The sequence below is a fragment of the Cavia porcellus genome, unplaced genomic scaffold (genome assembly GCF_034190915.1).
Source record: "Cavia porcellus strain 051 isolate PalLab524CR breed Dunkin Hartley unplaced genomic scaffold, mCavPor4.1 scaffold_18, whole genome shotgun sequence".
Taxonomy (NCBI): Eukaryota; Metazoa; Chordata; class Mammalia; order Rodentia; family Caviidae; genus Cavia; species Cavia porcellus.
The window spans coordinates 38,963,412-38,988,290 of NW_026947501.1; the positions used below are offsets into that span (position 1 = coordinate 38,963,412).

At 43.8% G+C, this 24,879-nt stretch overlaps 1 protein-coding gene across 2 annotated transcripts; it reads left to right on the forward strand.

Moving 5' to 3' along the window:
* The first annotated feature begins 830 nt into the window (after nt 1-830).
* LOC100725733 (fatty acid-binding protein, liver-like) lies at nt 831-7,422 on the forward strand. 2 transcript variants are annotated; one of them, XM_063229694.1, is made up of 4 exons: nt 831-1,033; nt 2,568-2,740; nt 4,040-4,171; nt 7,301-7,422. In XM_063229694.1, exons 1-3 carry the CDS (start codon nt 967-969, stop codon nt 4,151-4,153), a joined length of 354 nt encoding a protein of 117 aa, XP_063085764.1. In that variant the 5' UTR covers nt 831-966; the 3' UTR covers nt 4,154-4,171; nt 7,301-7,422. The 2 variants fall into 2 exon arrangements, with proteins under 2 accessions (XP_063085764.1, XP_063085766.1); XM_063229696.1 differs by lacking the exon at nt 4,040-4,171.
* Nucleotides 7,423-24,879: the final 17,457 nt, after the last annotated feature.

Below are 24,879 nucleotides of genomic sequence, written 5' to 3' on the forward strand. Positions count from 1 at the left end.
GTATGTATACATGCACAAAGCATGTGAATATACACACATGTGCATACTAGCATGTGCATGCATAGTTATGCACACAATACATGTATGTGTCCATGTAAGTATACATATGAAGTGTGATTGAAAAATATGATGAATGTTGGCCATTTTAAAAATTTATTATTGTAAAAGTCACGTTGTCATTAATCTTCCTTAAAATACTCTTGCTTCAAACATACTTTTTCTTGCCACTTTCTGAAACAGTTCTAGAAGTTTCCTTTCATGAGATTCTGGTTGCAGAACCATGGTTGCTACAAAGTCTTGAGTGGATTCAAAGCCCTTACCTTCCATGGGCATTTGGAAGGAGAACCAAATGTTGTATCACAGCAGACCCAGTAAATAAGGGGATGAGGCCATACTGTAATGATTTAAGAGCCTGCTTTGCCATTTGGGAGCAGCAGTCACTGTATTTTTTAAAGTTACACTTCATGAAGACCCTCTTACAGAAGAAGAGTTCCAGACCTGCTTCAAGAAGAGGCGAGAAGGATAGAGCAAGTGTGTTTTAGAGAGGGGGACTACTCTGAAGGGAGTTAGTGACCATATGTCCTTTATTTAATAGACTAAAAAATTTAAACTTTGTCTATTTTGGTCATACTTTCTAGGTGCATATTGCACACACACACACACACACACACACACACACATCTGATGCACACACACTGTTCATGAAAGTGATAGGATGTCACCCTGAATGCCAGAGGGCCCTGGGACTCTGCGTGTTAACCATTCATGAATGTTTACTGAATTAGAGCAAACCTCTGCTGGGCCTTGCTGTCTACTGTTGACCATTGCCTTGAGAGTTAATGTTTGAACCTAGCTATAAAAAGCTAGAGTCGTGACCTATGGTTTGCATTTGGAGAGTAAGAAGCCCAGTGGGCAGCCCGTCCTACTGAGCTGGGTTAGCTGTGGAGAGGGAGTCTCATTGCCACCATGAGCTTCACCGGCAAGTACCAACTGCAGAGCCAGGAAAACTTCGAGGCCTTCATGAAGGCAGTGGGTGAGTGCTGCACAGGCCACCAAGGCCATGGGTCACTGCCATGAAGACCTGACCTCACAGGCAGTGGCAAATCAGTGTCAGATGTTGGGATGGGATGTGCTGTCACTTACTGGACAAGGGCACCCCAAGGCAAATGGAAAGAGAGTTTAACTAGGTGAGATCTGGCTCAAAGCCGACAGCCAGCATCACTGGTACTTCACTGTGAGGTCCTGTTCACTCATTCATACACGCATGGGTGCGTTCACTTAGTCTCCTAACAAATAAATGCTGATTCAAAGACAGCCACAATCAAGCGCTCTGCTGGATGCATAGCACTAAGATGCCAGACGAAGAGCCACATTTCCATGGTCAGCATTTAGGGAGAGAAGACAGGAAATAAAGGCGACCAATATCCCTAACATGTAGGAGGGGTGGCTCTGTACCAGGCACTGGGCTGAGCATTTCCTGTGCAGTGCCCCATTTAATCCTCACCAAGAGCTCTGAGTTGGGTACAATTACTTTCCCACTTTACAACCCAGCTTGAGAAAGGTAAGCTGGCCTGAACTTGGGTCACATGATGGGAAGTGTCTGGGAAGGGACTGGAAGCAGGCGCTGCTTCCCAGGGACCTGGCTTTAACCCCCTGTCTCCCACAGGGCAGGGGTGTGGAGGGAGGAATGGGGGGTGGTGAAGGGGAGGCTGGGAAGATGAGCAGGTGCCCCCTAGGGGACTGGGGAGGGGACAGTGTTTCAGGTAGGGGGAGCCCTGTGAGCAGAAGCTGCATGCAGTGTGGTCAGGGCAGGAGAGGAGAGGCAGAAGAGGAAGGAAACAGCCTGGGCAGGGGAAGGGGACCTTCAAGATGCCTGAGCACTTAGATCTCTTCCTGATTTTTTTTTTTTTTTTTGAGATGGGGTCCTGATATGAGTTCAAACTGGCCTGGATATTTCTAGACTCAAACTCATAAGACTCACATCTCATCATCCTGATGCTGGGATTGCAGGTGTGGCCACTAAGCCTGACTGAGGTCACCCTCTGTAGGGATCTCAACAATGTCTGTGTCTTTATTCCTTTACCTGCGCAAAGGATGCATCACTCCTGCTGTCAGGACATCTCAGGAGACTCCCAGAGTCCATGTTTGCCTTGTAGAGCCCCATTTTCAGCATGGTGGCCTGTCTTAGTTATTAGTAGCTCCTCCTGTCACTTGAGGAGTGATCTGGTTTGAGAAGAAACTCTCTGGTCCCCCTAAGCATGGAAGGTGACATGTTTTAAATCTTATAGCAAAGCTGCCAGAGGAGGAGTGAGGGAGAGGAGAGAGAGAGAGAGAGAGAGAGAGAGAGAGAGAGAGAGCGAGCGAGAGCAAGCCCACAGGGAAGAAAGGCTCAAGGCTGCAGCAGCCAGGCCAGGCCGCTCTCCATCTCTATCCCAGGTGACAGCCTTTGCTGCTCACAGTTCCCCAGTGCCTGTCACCTCCTCCTGTCCATGTCACAGTTTCTCTTGTCTGCCTTAAACTTGTGACCCCAGCCCTGCTGTTCCTAAACCTCAGATGGTTTCCGTCAGGGATGGCTGACGACCTCATCCAGAAGGGGAAGGACCTCAAGGGGACATCAGAAATCGTGCAGAACGGGAAGCACTTCAAGCTCAAAAGCAGCATGGGGACAAATGTGATCATGAATGAGTTCACCGTGGGGGAGGAGTGTGAGATGGAGACCATGACTGGGGAGAAGGTCAAGGTAAGAGGAGCCCTTCCTCTGCTTCTGGAATATTTCCTGGGTCTCACATCTCCCATTCTGAGTACCCCACCTCTGAGCTACCTCTTGGGTGGAGAAGCAGAGAACTTGTAGGGAAGCTGTTTTTATTTACCTCGGGCCTTCCTGGCGGTATTGTGGTTGTGGATCTCAAGCCTAAACTGTCCTGTATGCAGTATGGGAGGGAACCAGGCAAAAAGCAAAATTCCAAGTCTTGGGTTTTCTCAGTTTCAGATTCCTGGCTTTCAAAGTCTCCTGAACAGGGTCTAGCAATGGGGTTAGTAGGAGTCAGTGAAAGCCCAAACCCAGGTGAAATCACGTTGGCCTCAGTTGAGCCCAGTGCTGCTGGTAACAGGGAAAGATGTCTTAAAGAGGTGATGGTAACACCAGAATCTCAGCGTCAACTCAGACGAAAACACGGGGTGCTCACTAAACTGATAGACTTTGCTACTTCTACTGTGCAGAGGGAGAAGACAGCCTGCTAACCTGGTGGCAGGGTGCAGAGCAGCTCCGTCTCCACAGAACTGAGACCTCATAGCCTGAAAGCCAGGACCTGGGTATCTGCTCCTCGCATGACACACCACACATCCCAGGGCAGCTGGCACCATTAAGCAGCCACCTTCTCTGCTCCCCAGATGACTCTGTGCACTGGGCTCAGCGTGCTGTCCCCACCTCTCCCTACAGCTCTTGATTTCTCCTCTGTAGATGTCACACTGAAGACCGGAGCACATTTCAGGACTTCCTGGGTTGTGTCTGTGGGAAGGGACAGGCCATCATGTTTCTATCATGGGCCTTCTCCAAGTGTCCATGGAGGGGAATTTTCAAGCTCAGCAGGGTCCTGTGCTCCTGGTCGTGTTTCTGTGCTTCCTCCTCCTGGGTGGCCCAGGCTGGAGAGGAGAGCACAGCAGGGATGACAGGTGTTCCCGGAGGACCCACACAGACCAGAGCAATATGTGTGCAGGCCCTGAATTCAGATGCCACCTCCCTCCACTGGCTTGGAGAGCTGAGACCTCAGTGCTTGTGTTCCAGCATTTGTCCTGGGACCGCTCGGCTGTCCTGTGCTCTTTTCTAGATCACACAGCATAAACTGAAGTCTGACAGAGATGTCCTGATGTTTTCCATCTGTCTTCCATGCTCCTCTCCTCTGCCAACATGCAGGGTCAGGAGCACAGGGACCAGACAGTGATTGCTGTCATCAGCTGCCACCTGCACAGGGGAACCAATCATTAGCGAGGGTCTCGCTCTCCACAGACTCTGCCTTATAGGCCTCTCTGTCCCCGACAGGCAGTGGTTACCATGGAAGGAGCCAACAAGCTGGTGACAACTTTGAAAAACATCAAGACCGTGATTGAAATCAATGGGGACACCCTGACCAGCATAAGTGACTCTGGGTGCTGAGGGAGGAGGAGGTGAAGGGTGAGGGGCAGCTGCACTCCTCACCCCAAGTCTAACTTTATCCCCTGAGCCCCGAATTCTGTACCTTTCTATATCTTCCACCATTTCCCTGAGCTTTCTTGCATAGCAGGTAGTTTACACAGCATCTCTAAGCTTCCCAACTGCATTTTTCTAAAGGGGAAACTGAGGCAAAAACAGTCATGGAATGGCAGGGCCAGGTTCCTCTGAGATGGACTGGTCTCTCGGGGCTGCCACCCAAGCTGTTCCCAGGGAACAGACTCAGCCTCACACCACAGACTATGTGGGTTCTGCAGTTAGAGGGTGAGGCCTGCAATCACGGTGCAGGTTCACACTTCTCACAGATGTATCGCAGTGAAGACACAGTGCCATGGTCCCCCCTCCAGATGCTCCATCTCCCCTCAGACAGACTCAGCCCAGGGCCTTGCCATCTTCGGGAGCAGGTCTGGAAGCTGCTTCTGTGAGCATCTGTGTGCAGTGTCGGCAAAAATACAATGAATACTTCTGCCCAGTGCCAGCCAGGGGGTGCAGGCCTGGAGCAGTGCTGTGGGCTCATCCTACTGGCTCATTGACACTCGTGCCCCGGGGGCTTCTGGCTCTTGGCCAAACTCGAAATGAGCATGAAGGCCAACTTCTTGGAGTCATTTGGGGCACGCAAGCAGTCATGACCATTTCGCTAAAGACAGCAAAAGAAGACACCCGAACTGCTTCGGAAGGTGGCAGGAATGGGGCAAGTTCTCCCGAGGCATTCAGGCCAAGGTGCTTTATGCTGACAATCATCTGCTTAGTGTAAATGTTCACTGTGCTTTTCCCATGCGTGTCCACCGCTTTGTAGCAATCCTGTTCTGACCAAACAGGCCAGCACCATGGACCACTTACTGTGGGACAGAAGAGAAGGATCTTGAAGATGGGACGCTCTTTTCTTTTCTTCTTTCCTTCCTTTCTTTCTTTTCCTTTTTTGGTCTTTTTCAGACAGGGTCTTGTTATGAAGTTCAGGCTGGCCTTGAACTCACTTTGTAGCCCAAGCAGGTCTTGAACTCACAGCGATCCTCCTGCCTCAGCCTCCCAAATGCTGGTATTACAGGCATGTACCGCCATGCCTGGCTCAAGGAGTACCCTTTTCTAACTCACCAAAGCCACCATGTGAGCAGGTGTCAACCCTACTGGTGTCCCTACCTCACTCAGCCTGTCCTTCCCTGCCAGCCCCTCCTTCTTTCCCTCCCCACTGCCCACCCCATCTCCCCTCCCCTTCCCTAATGCCATATAGGGTTTGGCAGGAAAGGCACAGGGTCATGCAGAGTGACCAGCACAGCTCACGGGTTCTGTCTGCAGCAGGACAAGGCTCAGAGTATTGAGCTGAATCCATCGCACCTGCAGGAACCCATTCAGTGCCCTCCTGCGGGCTCACTGCTCACAGCTCCTCTTCTGACAGACACAGCCACAGCGCCCCTCACAGGGAGGCTGTGTTAGGCCAGAACATCAGGCTCTTTCTTGCTTCTATGCTGTCGCCCAATTAATGGCCACAGCCCTTCCTTCTGCCTTGGCACTAACCAACAGGCCACAGGGCCCCGGCTGCCCTTCATGCCCCGGGGGTCTAACGAATGCCTGTGTCTATCTGGCATCATAAGGATCACATTCGTGGCAAATGCACGGCCGCTGTGAGTGTCGCACTCCAGGTCTGCAGGGGTCCTCAGCGCTTGGTTGTTTCATGCGCCACCTCCCTGTCCTTGCCTGAGCTGTGTTCTCTTCCCTTCCTTGGAGTCATCTCTCCTAAACACACCACTCCTAATGCTTTGTTGTCTAGAGTCATGCTTTGTTGCTTAACAGTCAGTCTACTAATCCTCACATCCTATCCCTAGTTTCAGAGTCAGTCTGCAGAATTTCTCCTGCAGTTGTGTCCCCCTTGCTCTTCTTGACTCCCAAAGTTTGCTTTAGTAAATCACAGAAGGCAGAACCAGCCCAGGAGGCTGTGGTCCCCAGGTTCACATGTCAGCATCCCTCAGCCAGGGACACCGTGAGCATCAACCGTGAAATGCGCAGTCCCTGTGCCCACACTGGGCCTTCCCAGCAGGACAGGGGACAGGAGATGAGCTGTCCGGGATGAGACCTGGCCAACACCCTTTGGTAGCTCCATCTTGCCCCGTCCTCCTGTCTCCTGTGAGGGAGAAGGCCACAGTTTCAGTAGTCAGGTCAGCTATCCAAGGTCATCTATCTGACTGACAAGTGGTAGAACCAAGGCTCCTGTTTGCCCTGAGCAGCCACCTCATTGCTGCTGAGGCTAAGGGGTTCCTTTGTCACACTGATGACAGGCTGTGTCACTGCAGCTGTGTTGCTCAAGAGAACCAGGTGATAGGCTGAGGATTTAGCTCAGCAGCATAGGTGCCTGCCTTGCAAGTGCAAGGTTGTGACTTTGATCCCTGGTACCAAAAAAAAAAAAAGAAAAATTTGTTAAGAGAATCAAGTGATGGAGTGATGGAAGGAGCATCCTTCTGGGACTCCAAAGCTGATGTTCCCAGGTTTTTGCCTGCTTTACTCACAGCTTTGGGAGGGAAATTGGGCAGTGCCCATGAGGTCCCAGGCCATCTGCTTGCTATTCCATGCACATGTGTCCTGGGTGCTCAGTGTGGTTTTGATATACAGCATGTGTTCAATAAAACTGCAAGATTGAATTGGATTGATCAAGTCTGAGTGATTTTGTTTTGATAGGACTTGATGTAGAAAAGAAATGGCAATGCAACTCTGCACAGAATTAGTGGAGTGACACAGACTTGCATAATATTTCAGTAAAAAAAAAAATTCTAGTCCTTTACCTGGTTTTATAGAAAACAGAGAAACAGAGGAGCATTGGAGGTAATCTCTCTCTCTCTGTCTCTTTCTCTCTCTGGGCAAAATCATGGTAGGTAGTACTTTCTGGCCTTAAACTCACTATGTCACTCAGATTGTCTTCAAATGCATGGTCATCCTCCTGCTTCAGCCTCCGGAGTGTTGCAATGCATGTGCATGCCACTCTGTCCAGTGGCATGGAGTAATTTCCTGTATTACCATATCTGCAGCTATGTGGGGGGCCTTCATTATTTATTTTTACTATTTCATGTCAAGTGACTATTCCATGATTTCTTTTCTGTCCTTCAGATCATGACACTGGGTGACATTGTCTTCAAGAGAATCAGTAAGAGAATTTAGACAAGTCTGCATCCCATATTCTTTTACTGTGCAAAATTAATATAATAAAGTGAATTTGATGAAAAAAGGTCTTTTATGATGGCTTCTCACTGATGATGCTGTTGGTATCAATGAATTCTAAACCTCTGCATGTTTGTAGACTTTGCTAATCCACTTGTTTCCTCTACCATGTCAGATCTGAGTGCGATTTCACCTGATCACAGAACTCACGCTACCCATCTATGTCAGGAAGAGCAGGTGTGGCTGCACCCAGAGGGTACTCTGGCCTGCCTTTCCCAGGCAGCTGTGTGGACATGGAGCCAGATCAGAGGGTTTGCAGTGGGCTGACCTTGGGGTGGCTCCCCACAGGGACAGGGGCAAAAACCCTGGGCAGGCAAGGGGGGATTATGTCCAGGAGCACGGTGACAATGGCCCACTGCACAGCAGTCAGGTGCAAAAGGGTCAGGAACTGGCTCATTAAGAGAGCAATTCCTCCTCCCATGGGAGGGCTGGCTGAAGGCTGTAGTGGGCGGATCCAGAGCCCGACGGCAGCACCCTATGGGCAGAAGTAGATATAGGAGAAAGTCCCCAGATGCTATGTCACACTGACAGGTACTTATTATGGGTTGTGTTATGCTTTCAAAAATCCAAACATGAAAACCCGAACCTTCAGTACCCCAGTCTGTGACCTTATTGAGATGTGCTAGAGTGGCCAGGAATATAGCTCAGTGGAGCAAGTACCTGCTGGGAAATTGAGAGGTCCTGAGTTTGATTTCTGGTACCAGTCATAATACAGTAAATAAAAAAGGAAGTCATACTGCAGTAGAGTGGGGCCTGGCTCAGTACGGCTATGTATCCCTATGAAAAGTGACAACTTGGGCCCAGAAACACCCACATAGGTAGTATCTGTGTCAGGCTGCCATAGTCCAGTAGTTCCTTTCCAGTATCTTCAGAGGAAAATCAGTCCTGCTTACACCAGGATCCAGGTATCCAGCCCCCAGAATTGTGAAAGAAGGCATTTCTGTGATTTGAGCTGCACAGTCTCTGCTACAGACACCCCTGAAAATTAATAAAGTGCTCAGATCCCTTGTCCAGAGAGTTGCCAAGCTCTGCTGTTCCACTTACATAGTGTCTTTCAGGGCCCAGAACTCAACCTAGTCCAAAGTAAGTCTTAAGGATTATACCCTTCACATGAGAGGTGAAATCTTGAAATCTCATTACTTGTTGAGGGGGTTGTTTCATGCGCCACCTCCCTGTCCTTGCCTGAGCTGTGTTCTCTTCCCTTCCTTGGAGTCATCTCTCCTAAACACACCACTCCTAATGCTTTGTTGTCTAGAGTCATGCTTTGTTGCTTAACAGTCAGTCTACTAATCCTCACATCCAAGCATCCACATTAGTGGTCTGGAAACTTTTTGTGTAAGCATCTGGAGAGAAAATATTCCCAACTTTGTAGATCATCTGATCTCTGTTTTCAGACCTCAGTTCTGCCTTTGCAGCACAAAAGCAGTTGCAGATGAGGTGCAAATGGGCATGGTTGTGTTCCAGCAAAATTTTCTCTATGGGGATTGCCATAATTTGTATCTAGTTGCTCCCACCACGTCTCACTCAATCATGGATGTGACCTTTGGTAACTGACCGGATTAAGGCAGTGTTGTAACTGACTTGCTGTGAGGTGGTGGAGTCTGATTGTAAAGCAGGGTCACTATGGGCATCACCTGGCAGGCTCTGTTTCCTTCTAGTACCCATGCCAAGGCATCTTTTCCTCCATCACCCCCCCTGTGACATGCTGTCTTGCCTTGGAGCCAACTGACAAGGGACTGAAACCTCTACAAACCGTGACCCAACATATATCTTGCCTTCTTTAAGTTGCAATGCTAGGTACTGTGCCTCAGTGATGAAGAGAGACACTAATACCGGCACTGAAATTTTTATAGGTGTTAAGACACTAATTGTTGTGTCTGAATCCCGATCATAATCTCAGCAACTCAGTAACTAATTAAAGGAACCAAGTTTAAGCAGGAAGACACTTTATTGGTAACAAAGAAGACAGGCAGGGGACAGAAAGCTACCCAGGAAGATGTTGATAGTGAGTTTCAGAGAAGTGAATACTAGTGAGTCTTTGTTTTCAGCTTCCTTTCATCATATTTGTCCCTACTGGGTTAATATCTGGAACTTGTAGCAAGCTGATTTGTTCTCTAGACTCGTAGATGGATCCCAGTCCCTAAGACACTGACCCCCACACAATTGCCTATGTGTATATTCCTAGTGGGTCTGTTTGTCCTTGTCAGGGCTTTATTTCTCGAATTGATAGATTGATTAGGAGGAGCCTCATGAATAAGGTCAAATTAGCAATGGGATGTGTGGGAATGCATGTGTATGTAGTGTAGTGTATACAGTGACTGTAGGGAATATATATGTTTTCATATACTAAATAAGAGTCTTGTAAGTAGTTTCTTTGGTAGAATTTTTGGTGTGGCTAAAAAGATAGAAATACAAAATAAAAGTGGCCTTTATTTTAAGAATGCGGAGAGAGAACCCCACGACCACTGAAGTCTGGCTTTTCTCTCTACCGGACATGTGGTGTGGGAGCATACATATAGCTTAGGTTTGGGGTGGTGCCTAAGGGGCATTACTGATGCACAAGTAGCCCATTGGAATTCATTTTGTGCCATAGGTAAATTGCCTAGGGGTGGGGAAGATGAACTCAAGATAGAGCCCCTTGGTTCCGCCTCCCAGCCTTTTGCCGCTGGAGCATCCCATCCAGGGCAAAAATCCTTTCAGTCTCATCTTTTTATTATTAGGAAAAGGGCGAAGTTTTTTTTCTTTTACTATTTCCTGCTGAAAGGGAGCGCTGTATTGGGGTTTAGGAAGGTCAACAGGATGATGGTTGATGCCCATGTAGAAGCTGGTGCCAGGTGTTTTAGCCAGGACAACTTTATCATTGGTGAATGCCTGCATGTTAGACTGGAAAAACAAAGAGGCAAAGTGTTATGAGGAGGTGGGCCACTATCATATTTAAGGACCCAGGTGAGGTAGAAGAAAAGGTGCCTTTGATTTAGATATGTAAAATCATTACTATGATGAGGTAGAATTCTGAAAAATAAGTGTGGGGTTAGGAGGAGTGAAGTTATGAGAAGTGATTATTCCCCCAGCTGAAAGGGTAAAAGTTAAGAGGGTAGATAGGTAAGACTTGTCTCTGGTATGCATGATGTGGGAGTCTTTAAGAAAGACTGTTGAGAGTTCTGCTGTAAAAAGGATAATTAATAGCTGTAAGAAATTAGGAACCAAATTGGACAACAAAACATGACTTAGCCTGAGAGTTGTGGCTGTGAGGCCTTGGTGAGGTAGAGATGAGTGGGCAAAAGGATGGTTAGATCTAGGGCTGGGAGAGCACTGCTTAGCCTGAGTGATGTGAAACCAGGATGGCAGTCTAGCAACTTTGACCACTGTTGGGGTTGCCAAGAACACTAGGTATGAGCCACTCACCTTAGTTGTAGTCCTCGGGATGATTTGCTATGACAGGACTTTAGTAAGTATATCAGCAGTCTGGTTGTAGGTAAGGCTTTTATTTATCCTGAAAAGTACAAACAAAGGTGAGAAGATATTTGAGAGTTTTGTGGCAAGGCATGTGTGTAAAATTTATCTGTCAGTCTTGACCAGGGTTGTGTCTGAGAAACTGATGAATAGAAAAGGAAGGGGGTGCTATGCATCCCTGAGGAGAGGGTTTACTAGAGATAACAGGTGTAAGCTGTTAAGACCTCAGAGTGTCTGGGTCAATCTGCATAAACACAAAGGAATAAAAAGGCATTTTTAAGATCTAGGACTGTTCGGGTTATTTGGTGGTGAAGCACTAGATTGCTGAAACAGTCATGCTTTGACCTGTATTGTTATATTGTTATGTCCTGTTTTATCTCAATCTCTCCCTTATTCTTTAAAAAAATTATTTAGTTATTTCTTATGTTTGTTTTAATTAAGGGGAAAAATTTAAAAAATTAGCAGGGTATATAATAGTAACTCCTTTTGATTTCCTATTAACTTGTTTTGAAGTCCTGTAATACTCCCATGATCTTGTTTTGACTGATTAGACTCTGTTCCATTCTGTATGATAGTATCAAATTTGAGGATATAGGCAACTACTTTGAAGGCAATAAGATTCACTAAGATGCCCATTCTGGTTTGACTATTGTCTCCTTTGGAAGTCCTATAATGTTTACAATGCCTAAGTTTTATTGGTCTTGTTCTCTACTGTATTGTAGAACTTTATAATATCTAATGAGATAGACAATTCTTTTTAAGGAAACAAGAGACATCGTTGATAACCATTGTTGATAACCTTGTACTCTGTTTTACATCATGTGCTATGTCTATCCTTGGTTTTGACTGACAGCTTTGTTTTGCCATATTTGACTTTATTCTCTCCCCCCCAAAAAAGTAATAAGAACTAAGGAGTAATAAAATCCAAAATGTGTAAATTTTGTTGTAAAAAAGAGAGGGGAAAAAAAGAGCTCTAACGGATATAACAGCAAGTGTGTTTAGGGCTGTTAAGTAGCTGACTATATTAATGTTTTTGGATCATTGAGCACAGCTGTTTGCAGTCTCTCTGTTTGAATGTCCACTTTGTATTCTTTGATACTGTGATTTGAGCAACTATTTCTAAGATGATAATATGTAATCTATTAACAGGTGATTTCTTACTGTTTTTTTTTTGTAGTTCTGTATTACATGTACCCTTACACCGCTTTGTTTTGTTTTGTGTTTTTCTCTTTTTCCTTTTAAATAAAATTAAAAAAAAAAGATCTAGGACTGTAAAGTGAGTGGTGGAGGGAAGGATATGAGAGAGCATGGTATAAGGGTTTGGCTCCACTGGGTGGATTGGGGTAACAGCACTATTGATTACCGTAAGGTCTTGTATTAGAGGGTAAGACCCATCAGGCTTGAGTACCGGGAGAATAGGAGTATTATTGGATGAATGGGTAGGTTTAATAAAATGATTGTCTAAAAGGTGCTTAATTAAAGGTTTAAGTCCCTGTAAATGTTTGGAAGCTATGGGATATTGGGGAACACAAGGAAAATTGAAGGATCCCTGAGACAAATTAAAATAGGCATGGCACATGCAGTGTAGGTGGGACTGGAGGTATCTCAAACTATGGGATCTACCAAAGAAGAAGTGAGTCTGGAACCTGCATGAAATAGGTCCTGTCTGCAAATGTTGCATAGGTTGGCTGTCAACACCCTCTATAGAGATTGAAGACTTAATATAGTGGTCTGAAAACTCAGGAAGAACACTATACATGGCCTCTATGGCTACAAGTATAGAGAATGTCTTACCTGAGACCTCTAGTGGGACTTGGGGCTCTGAGAAGGACACCTTAATGGGGGCTGTGGGCCCAGAGCCCCGTCAGTTTTCAGCAGCAAGTCCGAGCCCATCTGTCAGCAATGAATCTGGCGGTGATGGCATTTCCTGTGAGGGGTAGAAGCTAAGAGGATGGCTTACCCACTCCCTGGTGGCTAGCACAGTCGCTCTTTTAACCACCCTGTCAAGGCCCTAAAGGAACTCCAGGATTGGGGCATTATCTTGCCCAATGTCTTTTTTTTGTTGCACTTGAAGCATGGTACAGGAAGGGCTCAGGCAGCCCACCTTGTGTCAGTTTACCTGTCTCAGAGCTCCAAGTGTCACTGCTAAAAGATCAGATTGTTATTTTTTATCTCTGTTGTTGAAAACACAAAAAGCCATATTAAGAAGGTCTCCCTGTGGGGTTTGAGGGCCAACTTTAGCCTTTTGTCTTGGGATCTGGCCTACAGTGGAAGGTATCTGTAGAATCAATTAAGTATGCAGGAGTCAAATAATATAATCAACAGGGTATTTATGATCATAACTTTAGTAATGGCTTCCCATAAGGAGGATAAGGTCCAGGGAATTTTAGGAACTGGCATGTCATTTATTTGTCATATATAAGTACTTTTTTATGTTGTTAGAATGTCTAATGCCATCTGATTTTTTGGAGGATGACCTGTTTTATTAATTTTACCTTTTTATTTAGGAGAGAGATCAGCTAGTGTCATTTAACACCAGTTGAGTATAGTTAATTATGGCTCAGCAGAGGGCTGAGCTAGGGCCAGCAGATGGGCTGGGAAAGGCTCAAACCTGGCTTCTGCCCCAGTGCTGGTCTCATTGTTCTGCATATATCATATAACCTTTTTTCTGGAAAGATCTGGTGGATCCCAGCAAAAGGAACCCAAAAGGAATTTATAATTATATCTTAATTTCAGTTGTTGAACATCCAGAAGATTGATAACAGTACAGTGCAGTATAGGCAGTAAACATAACATAGAACATTAAATGGCTATTAACCATGGGTATTTTAACATTTGAGTGTTGAAGAAATTTGTGAAGCATCTCTAAGCATAAGTCTGGATCTGAAAGAAAACACTTGTCATTATATATTACATAAAGTTTTGTTTAGAAGTTATTACTCCCCTTGTCTCCATTGGATTTTACTAGAGGTAGGGAGGGGCAGCTAACTTGTGTTTCCTACTTTGTTTATTGCTCTTCCCTTGTGTGCAAATTGTTCTCTCTTTTAAGGTTTCAACTCTTTTTTTTTATTTAAAGAGAAAGGAAAAAAAAACAGGAAAAAATGGTAGAAACAATACAGAATTTCAGAAAAATAAACAGTAAGAAATCACCAGCTGATAAGTTACATACCGTCATCTTAGAAATAGTTGCTCAAGTTACAAAATTAAAGCATACAAAGTGATATTCAAATAATGACACTGTAAACAGTTCTGCTCAACGATCTAACAAGAACTTAGTAATATGGTTATCAGTCCTACACACTTGTTTTTTATCTTAAAGAGGGTAAGAGTAAACGTAACAAAACAGAACAAAACAGTGTATAAGGAAACAATTTAAAGAAACACAGATTTCAAAGCAAGTCCCCTGGAGAGCTTCACTGTCCATCTTATTTTCTCTAGTTTTCTTCCAAATAGTTGTCCCCATCTTCACGCATATTGAATATATACTGAACATTATAGAATAACCAAATCATTATAGGATGATGAAGGCTTTTTAGGTCTTCAAGACCTGATTTTGGGGAGGTCAACAATGACTACCATAATGTTTCTCAATCTCTTTGTAGTAGCTGTCTTTATCTTTATGTATGCTGAAATTGAACATAAGAGACTAGACTAATATCACTCGAAACAGTGAATGATAGTATTGCTAGATTTTATATCATAATGCTACGGAATTAGCATTGAGTTTCTCAGTGTCTCTTCTTCTTCAGAGTATCTGTCCATTACATCGTGTATTATATAATCTGTTCTCGTAAATAGTTTAGAAATTCTTCCCATGTGTGAATCTCTACATGTATATCTATCCTTTCTGTATTATAGGGAAAAACAGATCAAAACAAGACAACAAAATAAATTTCTAGAAAAACATGAAATGAAAAAGACATATAGAACCACAATATTAGTTGATCTACAGTAGTGACTATGCTTTCTCTTGTTATTTTCAATAGACTTGTCCACATCATCAGGCATAATATAATTGAACATAACATTACATAGCTATTTTAATAAAAACACAACTTTGAAGACATTTTAGGACTTGAAAGCAGTTAGTAATCAAAACAAGAATGGATATCTTTTATCTCTTGTCATCTTCAGAGTAGTTGCCTCTACTCTTAGACTTGATACTATCAAGCATACCAAATTCAAATAAAATCAGTTGAGGCTAAACAGTGGTCTAATAAACCAGCTTCAAATAAGGTCAGTCATAGTAAGACAATGTAAGTAATGCAGAGTTTCAGTGTAAGTTAATAGAAAATTAAGGATAGTTACTGTGGTCTTACCTGTCATTTTTGGGTTAGCTGTCTGTGCCCTCAAATCTAATATGAGTAGACCGACAAGAACAAAATATAATCAAACTAAACAGAGTGATAAGACTACTGTGACTTTTAAATCCTGATACAGTATTAACAATGTCCTCTGCCTTCCTTTTTTAGACATTTCCTCCCCTTTCCCTTTCTCAGGGTGCTTTGTATATTTTGGGTCCCACTAGCTCTTTTAGTTTTTAGATTAGAGGGCCAACCTGTTGTCTGAGTGTTTCTAACCTTTTTTACCTCTGAGCTTGATCTTGAGATGTACTCCTTTACTTACTAAAGTCACAAGGTTTGCCTTCCTTCCAGCTGTGTAGTTCTACACTGCCAAAAAGTGTCATAGCTTACCAATCTATCTGTGGCTGCTGGACGAGTTGCCCCTATTTCTCTCTGGTTTCCTGTCACATATAGCATTGTTTTCTCATCTTTGACTTTCAGTTTATTAACCCTCTTTCAGGTTGAGTGTATTTACTATTCAGAGCATCTTGATGGATCCTGCCTCCTAATCTACTCTGCCTGTGTTTCTTTTTTGTTAGTGTATCAGTGTCTATATTAAAGATTATAGCTTACCGTCTCTGTTTCATTTCTGCTATTTTTATTTTTCTGCTATTATTTGTCCATTTTTCTCCTTCATTCCACTGTCTGCCTCATTCATTGAGGCCTCTCTCTCACTGTTGCTGGAATCCTGGTATTTTTTCCTCTCTCTCTCTCTGGAATGTCCTTCAGTATTTTTTGTAGGGTTGGGTTGGTGGCCATGAACTCCCACAGTTCCTCCTTTTCTTGGAAGTATCTTGTTTCTCCATTAATTTTGAGAGAGAGTTTTTCTGGGTACATCAGTTTTGATTGGATTATTTTATTTCAGGGCTTGGACTATTTCCCCCCAGGCTCTTCTTAATTTGAGAGTTTGTGTTGCTAAGTCTGTCATTACCTTGATAATTTTTCCATTGTAGGTAATCTGCTTCTTTTCTCTGACTGCTTTTAATATTCTGTTCTTGTGGTGTATTTCTGGAATCTTGATTATTATATGTCTGGGTGTGGATCTGCTTTGGTTGTAGTTGGTGGGAGCTGTGTATGCCTCATTTATCTGGATATCATTTCTTTTTCCTATGCTTGGGAAGTTTTCTTTAATTATATCTGTGAGTAGTCTTTGTAGTTCATTTGTGATTACTCCTGCTTCTTCACTCATTTTTTTTATTCTTAAGTTATAAATCCTCTTGTCTTGTTTGAATTGTTTCTTCCTGGTTCCTTATTATTTTTAAGAGATCTTTTCTTTCATGATCACACACCATAAATCTCTCTTCAAGTTTCAAAAGACTAACTTTAGTTTCTGTCAAGGCATTTTGCGAGCTTTCAATAGAGTTTTTAGTTTCCTGTTAATCTCTTTGGATCTGTTTCATGTAGTCTAGATTTTTTTATATTCTTCATCAAAGGTTTCTCTTCTTTTTCTGAGTTTCTCCGTTCTTCCATCTGTGTTCTCTTGGGAGGGGCTTTTCATTTCTTTAATTAATCTTTTTATATCTTGCTTCACTTGGATCAGAAGTACAGTTTTAAATTCATCTATGAAGTCATTTCTTTATGTCCGCTGATGCTGTGTCTAATATTGCATGATTACTGCACTGTTTCTCTTCTGTATTTACCTCTCCTGGGCTTAGTTTTCCAGGGTCAGCAGCTGGAGGTTTTTTTTTTTTTTAAATTTCTGTCTCTTGTCATGTTTTTGGTTTCTTTCAGACAAGTGTGTCCTGGGGGTTTCTGGCCCTCTCTGTATTGCTTAGAGTCTTTCCGAAGTGTGCTGACTGGGGTTTTGCTGCCCTCCCCAATTTTCTGTTACCTGAGGTATCTTAAACTCCCTTCCAGGGGGTTGGGATGGTGTGGGTAAGTTCACCCCAGGCTTCCCAATCTAGAGTTCCGGGAGCAGGCAGGCAGGCCCAGTTTCCTGAAATTGGTTGAGCATGGTAGGAAACCGGAAAATTCTGGTTCTGTATTTTTGATTATTGTCTGAAGAGGTGTTTTTAGAAGCAGATTCTCTGGGCTGTGTTTATGGCAGTAGCTCTTGAGGCTCAGGTATGTGGGCCTGGCGGCAGCCAAGACACACTCACCCACCCAGGGACCTTGGGGGTGCTCTGGCCTCGGGGCCCACTCAGTGCTCATGCCTTGGGCTCGGGTCCTTGTGCGAGTGGTGGGGACGAAGGCAGCTATGCGTCCCAGCAGATCTGGTCTCGTGCCTGCGATGCCAAAATGTGGCCTCCTCCTCACGCACTCAGGGATGCAGCCAGGATCCGGGCAGGTGGCAGAGGTGGTGGTGGTGGTGTGGCAGCAGTGGTGGCGGCAGTAGTGGGGGTGGGGGCAGCTGTTGGGTGCCGAGTCTCTCTGCTCCCCTAGCCTCTGGCGGGTTGCAGCAACAGACTTGGAGGGTGCAGCTAGAAGGTGGTGGAGCGGGAATGGCCTCAGTGGGCTGAGGGCAGCTCAGAGGCGCTCAGGACTGCACGGAGGCGCAGCTGGTCGCGACTGTATGTTTGATTGGTTCTTCTCACCTTAGTTTCTTCTTGGGATGAGAGAATTCCTCTCCCTCTGTTTGGGGCTCCCCACGCTGTATTATGTTGAATTCTAAGTTGACTATCTCAGGGAGCCTCTGTAGCTGGCTGTTATCTATCCACTATCTTTGCTCCACCCCCTAAGGTTTCAACTCTTACTAGTCAGGGTTAGGCAGAAATCCCAATAAGGCCCTTATTCATCATTTTTTCTCCCTGCCTACAGACCCCTTTCCATTACACTTTCTTGTTTTGATTTTTTCCCCATAACTTAAATATGTGGCAACTTTTAACTGACACACCAAAATAGAGGGGTTGGCCAGGCTTGGTTCGCATAGACTAGGTTGCCAGCACCTGCAATCACTGTCTGTCCAGCCTGAGCCTGTAACTCACTTTCTAATCAAACTACACCACCTGTGGGTCTCCCCATGTATGACTACCACCACCTTGAAAAGATGTCCCAATTTGCTAAGTTAAAAGTACTCTTTCCTTCTTTCTGGAAGTGTATCTGCACCAACTCTTTGAAAACGACTTCCTTCTACTTGAGTATAGTTTTTTCCATATATTTTTTGTCCTTCTAGTTGGAGTGGAATCCTGGAGGAAAATTATTTGGGACACTAGTGTGGCCTGAAGCAAAGTATTTCAGCACTTTTCTAAGGACTTCAAGCCAGGAACTACAGGAGAAAAAAAATCAACAACATATAACAAAATAGCACTCCAGATGAACTAAAGAACTAGTAAATATGAATGTTGGATGAGACAGTAGATAAATAACTTCAAATATAAAATAATTTCTTATATAAGACGCAATACCTAGGAAGAAAAAAGAATAAGTTTGATTACCTCAAGAACTGTAAATTTTATTGAAATAAAATGCAACTTAATGCTTGTAATGTTTCGTGTTTCATCTATTGGAGGATAACAGTGTGCAGTATAGCATCTATGGGGATCTCCTTTTGAAGGTGGTAGCCATTGTTAATTTCCTACATCTTGTTTTAAAGTCCTGTATTATTTCCATTGTTTTGTTTGGTTTTGTTTCATTCTGTTTTGTCTTGTTTAATTTTGTTATACATGGGCAGCTACTTCAAAGATAACAAGATACGTTATGGTAGCTATTTGGATTTACGATCATCTTGTTTTAAAGACAAGCATTCAGTATATAGCATTCAGTGTTTTGTTTTGGTTGGTTCTATTCTGTTTTGTTTTGTTTGATTTTCCTATATCTGAAGTTATGGCCAGCTATTTTGAAGACAACAAGAAGCATTACTGTAGCTATGGTCGATTTCCTATTATCCTGTTTTGAAACCTGTATCGCTTACACAGTTTTGTTTTGATTGGATTTATTTATTTATTTTTTTGCTTGGTTTTATTCTCTTTAAAATAAAAAAATTTAAAAATCATAAATTTTATATGAAAAAGGCACTGTAAAATCAGGGGGTGTAGTTCAATGGTAGGGTGCTTACCTAGCATAGGGGTTGCGTCTGTAATAGGAAGAGGGAAATACAAACAGAAGCCATTGTCAACAAACTTTTGTTTCTTACAAAAAGTCAGGAATATTGGAGAATATTTGTGGCTTATACCACAAAGACAACTAGAATATAAAAAACATCCTCAAGTCAAGCACACCAAGAATTCAATGAATGATGGGTTAAGACTATTGCTAAGTACATCATAACGTTAAGTATATTTATTTATATACTAATCAAATCTGAAGTCAGTAAGATGAGCTAGCAAAGCAAAGATCTACTAGTGAACAGTAAAGTTTGTAGGGACTGCCTTCCATGGTGAGTATGTGAACTGGTGCGGCCTAGGTGGATGCAGCGCCACCTCACAGCTGTCCTGAATATTTTCTGTGTGAAGCTCCTAACACCTAGCAGTGTCGCCGTTGTACAGCGCCCAACAGTGTTTGTACGCATGCGCAAAGAGAAAACCAAAAGGAAGCGGTGACCTGGGGCAGGGAAACAAATGTTCATCGGTAAAATGTGGGTTCATTCATGCCCTGAAGTGATCTGGAATACATTAAATGTGTACAGTAAGTAGACCTAAATGTGCTGATATAGAAATATCTCTAAAATACACTATTAAAAAAGCAATACAATAGTTTCGTTTGTGGTTTTGGTGAGGCTCCCATGAAATGATGTATCAGGGCCTTGGCCTGGGACCACTGAAATGCTCAGTCAGAGGTACGACAGAATAAAATGCAGACAAAACGTATACGCCAGGGTGGTCACAGCCTAGTGATGGCTAGGACCACGAGGCACAGTGTCCTTGGTCTTCTGTTAGGTGCACAGCATGATTGGGCGGTTCCGGTGGGAAGGCAGGGAGTGAACTGCTGACGTGGTGGACTGCTAACTGGAATATGGAACTATGAGTCAAAGTCCCTAGCTGCCATGTTATCTTGCTCTGAGGCATTGGAAATTCACAGACTGCTAGTCTGAGCTCTGGCCATTGGTTTAAACATTAAGCTGTCCTTAAGCTAGTTGGGGGATTTCGTTACAAGTCAGACAGGCCTAGGAGAGACTGTCAATTTATTGCTGTGCTGATTTATTAATGTTGGTTATTGCCTGCTTTGTACCTGTCAAGCTGGACCTCAGCATGATGCAAGCCAAATGCTATCCAGATAAAACCTGTCACTCTGATCATCTCAGATTCCTCGGAGAGTGCCAGCCAGCTGTGATATGCCGAGCCTTGACAGGAGCTCTGTGACGCCCAGAGAAATTAACCTTTGAGCTCAAGGGCAGAGGAACAGGGAGGACAAGAGGTTTACGTCCACTGAGCTGATAACCTGTGGACGTGAGGCTCTGTGACTCTCAGGCTGCAGGAGGAGCAAATAGAACAAAGTCTTCTTAGCAAAGCCTCCAGGGATCTGCCAGAGTCCCAGGTTCCTGCTAACCAAATTTCTTCCCCAGAGAACAGCTCCGGGGAGGGAGTGTTGGACGAGTTTGCCTGACAGGGGTAATTCATTTCAGACGGTGCATCTGGATTTTGTGTAGGTGCCCAGAGAACTTTGGGCAGGAAGCCTGCTTTACACGAATTGAATAAACAGCTGTGTGTGGGATCTGCTATTTTTGTCTTGATCGCTGCCCCTCCTCTGAGGCTGGCCTGTCTATATTTCATCAACAGGGGGCGCTCTTTCCAGTGAGAGCACACTGATTGGTAATGCAGGGTTCTGGTGTTTACATTCAGAAAGAAGCTGTACTTTCAAGTAATGCGGAGTTGGGATGGAGGAGGGAATCTAACGTGGACCATACTTGATCTTCAGAGCACTTTTAAAAGACGTGTTTTTCTGGTATTTCTTACTAGAAAAATACCAGGGGAAGTCTGGAAGCATCCAGGGTACCTGGTCTTCAAGGAGTGCGAGGAAAGTGGGGGCTTGGAAAAGGAAGGGAGAGAAGGGACTGAGTCTCCCCGTAAGTTTCCTTTTCCTCTGGCGATGATCTTGGGCTTGATCTGGGAGGCAGTGCGGCATCAGGGAGGGGCTTTTAGCTCTAAGAGTAACATGATATGAAATGCATTGTAGAGAAACCACTCTGGTCATAGTGAAGGACCCAGGTATATTTCTTTGTTTTGTAAAGAAAAGTGACCCCAAGGGACTTCCCCAAGCAATACTAGTCTGTGAAGAGATCTATCATCTCCAGGGACAGACAGAGGCAGGTAGTAGTCCAGAAGATTTAATTGTGGGAAGGAGTAAAATATGAGCAATTAAATCACCCGGTTCAGTCACCCAAACACCGCAACTGATATTTCTTAATGATAATACCCATTTATTATAGCAGGAATTACAGTAAGTCCTCTAGAAATTAAGCTTGATTTTCCAATAAGTAATCCATGGTCCCTTCTGGGGGTGACCCATAGGTTCAATGGGAATTAAAACTGGTCCCAGCCTAATAAATGAATTTGGGAAGCTGCTGGTAGAGCTAATCTTGCACTCTGGTGGGCTCCTTACAGGAGGGATTTAATGTCATGCCTTGCACTCATCCCAGCTGAGAAACTGATGTTATCTGATTTGGACTGGATACAGCTGGTTTAACTGTTCTTGTGATAACAGGACACTGTTTGATACTGTCCCTTGTGTTTATGCCTGGCCCCAGGAAAGGGCCAGTTCTATTCGCTGAGGCAGGGGTGTGCCATTCTTATGAAATCTAGACCTACAACCTCTTAACCTGTGAAAACCTTTTGTGCAACATGGGCACAGAATACATAGTAAATTTGCACCTAGTCTAGTAAGAGTCTGCATAACTGAGAGAGCTCGTACCTTTAGAGGCTCTGGGCAGCACCAGTGAGTGTGTCCTTGCTTGCTGTAATGAAAACATTTAATCACAACAAACTTATTGGCAAGTTGTTGGGATACAGCCTGTGCCATGAGCACAGAAGTGTGAGTGGCAGATCCAATATTTTGGCATGCTTGTATGCAAGTAGGTAAGTCTTTAGTATGAAGCACTGAGCCTAAGGTTCCTTTATACTCCTTGTTGTTCTTATTTGTTAAGGGATGAAGCCGTATTTTGGCTGCACCGTCATGAGAAATCTGTCTATTACAGCCTCTTGCAATCTAGCTAGAAAGTGGGTATAAGTTTCTGAAGGACCATGTAGTATTTGGTAAGGGACTTATTGGGTGTGCCATCTTCTTGGGACAGAATTCCATGCTTGGCATAGTAGTACTTTGCACTGTTGGAAAAGAAGGGGTGGGGCACATGCTTGAACCTTCAAATTATATCTGCTCATGGAAGATAACATTTTCTGAGTAATAGCTTGTAAGTTTTCATTCTTACTATCTTGATTATTCTGAACTTGCTTTGAAATGAGTGTCATTAAATTTGATTCAAAGTGCAGGAATTATGCTGATGATAGACATGTGTGAGAGAGATGGGTTACATCATCCGGCATCATTTGGAAGCCTTTAATTATGTTATCTAAATAACCAAGTATATAAGGACCCTGGATTCCACTGTCAAGCATACTCTGCCTCCATTCTTGCAAGAGTAAAAGGTTAAAAGCTGTGCATGTGCTGTGTTTACAAGCTGGGTGTTCTGAGTCTGTCCGTTCTGTGACTGGAAAGCAGAATGCCTGTGGATATAGTCCACTTAGGCTTCCTTCGGGCAGGGAAAGAGGAGGAGCATTTCTGATCTGAATCCTCAGTATGGGGAAGGAGGGGACTGTAGGAAGCAGGCAACTGAAATAATATCTTCTGAAAGGGGTATGGAGAATGAAGCAGAGTGTCTGAGCAAACTGGAAAAGTTTTACATTTCATTATGAATATCTTACAAAAGTGAATACGTTTGATTAAGTATATTTTTAAACATGCTTCGTTTTTCTCTGCCAACCTATTGGGATCACACTATCATGGTGATATGATTCTTGTTATGGTTACATCAGGGCTCTTTTCCATTTCAAATGCCTCATTCATAATCATATTGTAATGGCAAGGTTGTTGGTCTGCTTTTTTTGCTAAATTGTGTTGCAAGGACAAGAGGACTTCTTTCACTAGGTTATGTGTAGCTATAGTTTTGGGTGGATTTTTTATAATTTTGAGTTATAGCTACATAAAAGCTTTTACCTATTTTATCTGAAATTCTCATATCGAGTGAACCTGCTTGGGAAAAGAAAGGATAGAATGTCACTATCTGCTGGAGTAATCTACAAATTTGTTTTGATGGCACTTTGATGTCTGCATCATTTTAAAACATCATGATCAATAGGTAAAATTGTGCCTCTGCTGCAGACAAAGACTGTGATTGCCCTGTTGTCACCCTTGAGGAGCTGACTCCTAGAACAGATTCCTATTTGCAACTCCTGTCTGAGCACTATAATTAGTAAAATGCTCTACTTATCTTTAAATTGGTCATGCAAGAAACAGTGGATTGCCAGTACCTTGATAGCAGGTCATGAGTTCTGGTCACGTTGGGTACCAAATATTGGGGGCCCTTAGAAGAGCCCTGAGTGTCTGTGTTAAGGGTATGGTAAGAGCGTAAAAAACAGATAAAAGTTTAGTAATACATGAGCGGCTGGGAAGTCACTGTCTTCAGATGGGTCCTCTCCTGACCCTCTAAAACGCCACTATTTATTGGCTGGATACTGTGATAGATGCGGCTAGAGAAAGATTCCAATTTGGTGGAAGACTCAGAGGTTTATGACTCAATGGGCAACTATAATCCTGGGCTGACTCAAGAGGGTGTAAATGGTTTAGTGCTGAGAAGAGTCAATGGGAAATCTCAGATGGGTGGGACTGGTAATCCCAAACTTCTATTTTATCCCTTAGGGAAGCATGCAAGATTAGCCATTGTGAATTTGCGGTCTTCAGCAGTTAATGGTCTTAAAAACTGTACCAAAGCCTCTGTAAAATTGCATAGTCTAATACAGTAGCCACTGAGCATATTGGCTATGCAAATAAATAAAATTTAAAACTCAGTTCCTTAGCCAAACTCCAGTGCTCAATAATCACGTGATGTTAATGATGACTGTATTGGGTGAAACAGTTATAATTCATTTCCATCATCATGGAAAGTTCTGTGAGACAGTGCTGCTCTAAAAGGATTGTGGGAAAGAAAGAAACTATGTCTGCTTGTTTGCAAGCCCGGAGATTTAATGGGCATTGTTGGCTGGTTTAACATAGAAATTTGAATATACAGTTTCACACTTTTTTTGCTCTGAGATAAACAGATTCACTCATTGGTTCTTTCATTTATTCAACACACATTTACTGAGCACCTACTATAACCCAGGACCTGTGTTAGGTTCTGGAGATAGGAAGATAAATAAAGAGACACAACTCTTCCCCGCCAGTAGCTCATAATCTAATGAGTAGTTGATGTTTTTGAGTGGTGCTCATTGGGAAATATATATTAGGGAATAGGGAATGGGAAAAGAGTCTCTCTTTAGACATACTGAGTTTGATTTGCCTGTATGAGACTCAAGAGGGTGTGCAAAAGCTGGAGCCAAGGTACAAGGTCGGGAATTACAGACTCAATAGTCATCATGTCAAAGTGGCCATTAAGCAAAGGACCTGTCCAAGCTCATGCAGGGAGTATGTGCAGTGTGGGGAAGAGAATGAGCTAAGGTCAGAGGGGCAGGCGGAGACCCAGCACCAGTGGAGGAGCTTGAGAAACCAGCTCAGAGGGTATCCCCAGGGTGTGGGGTTGCAGAG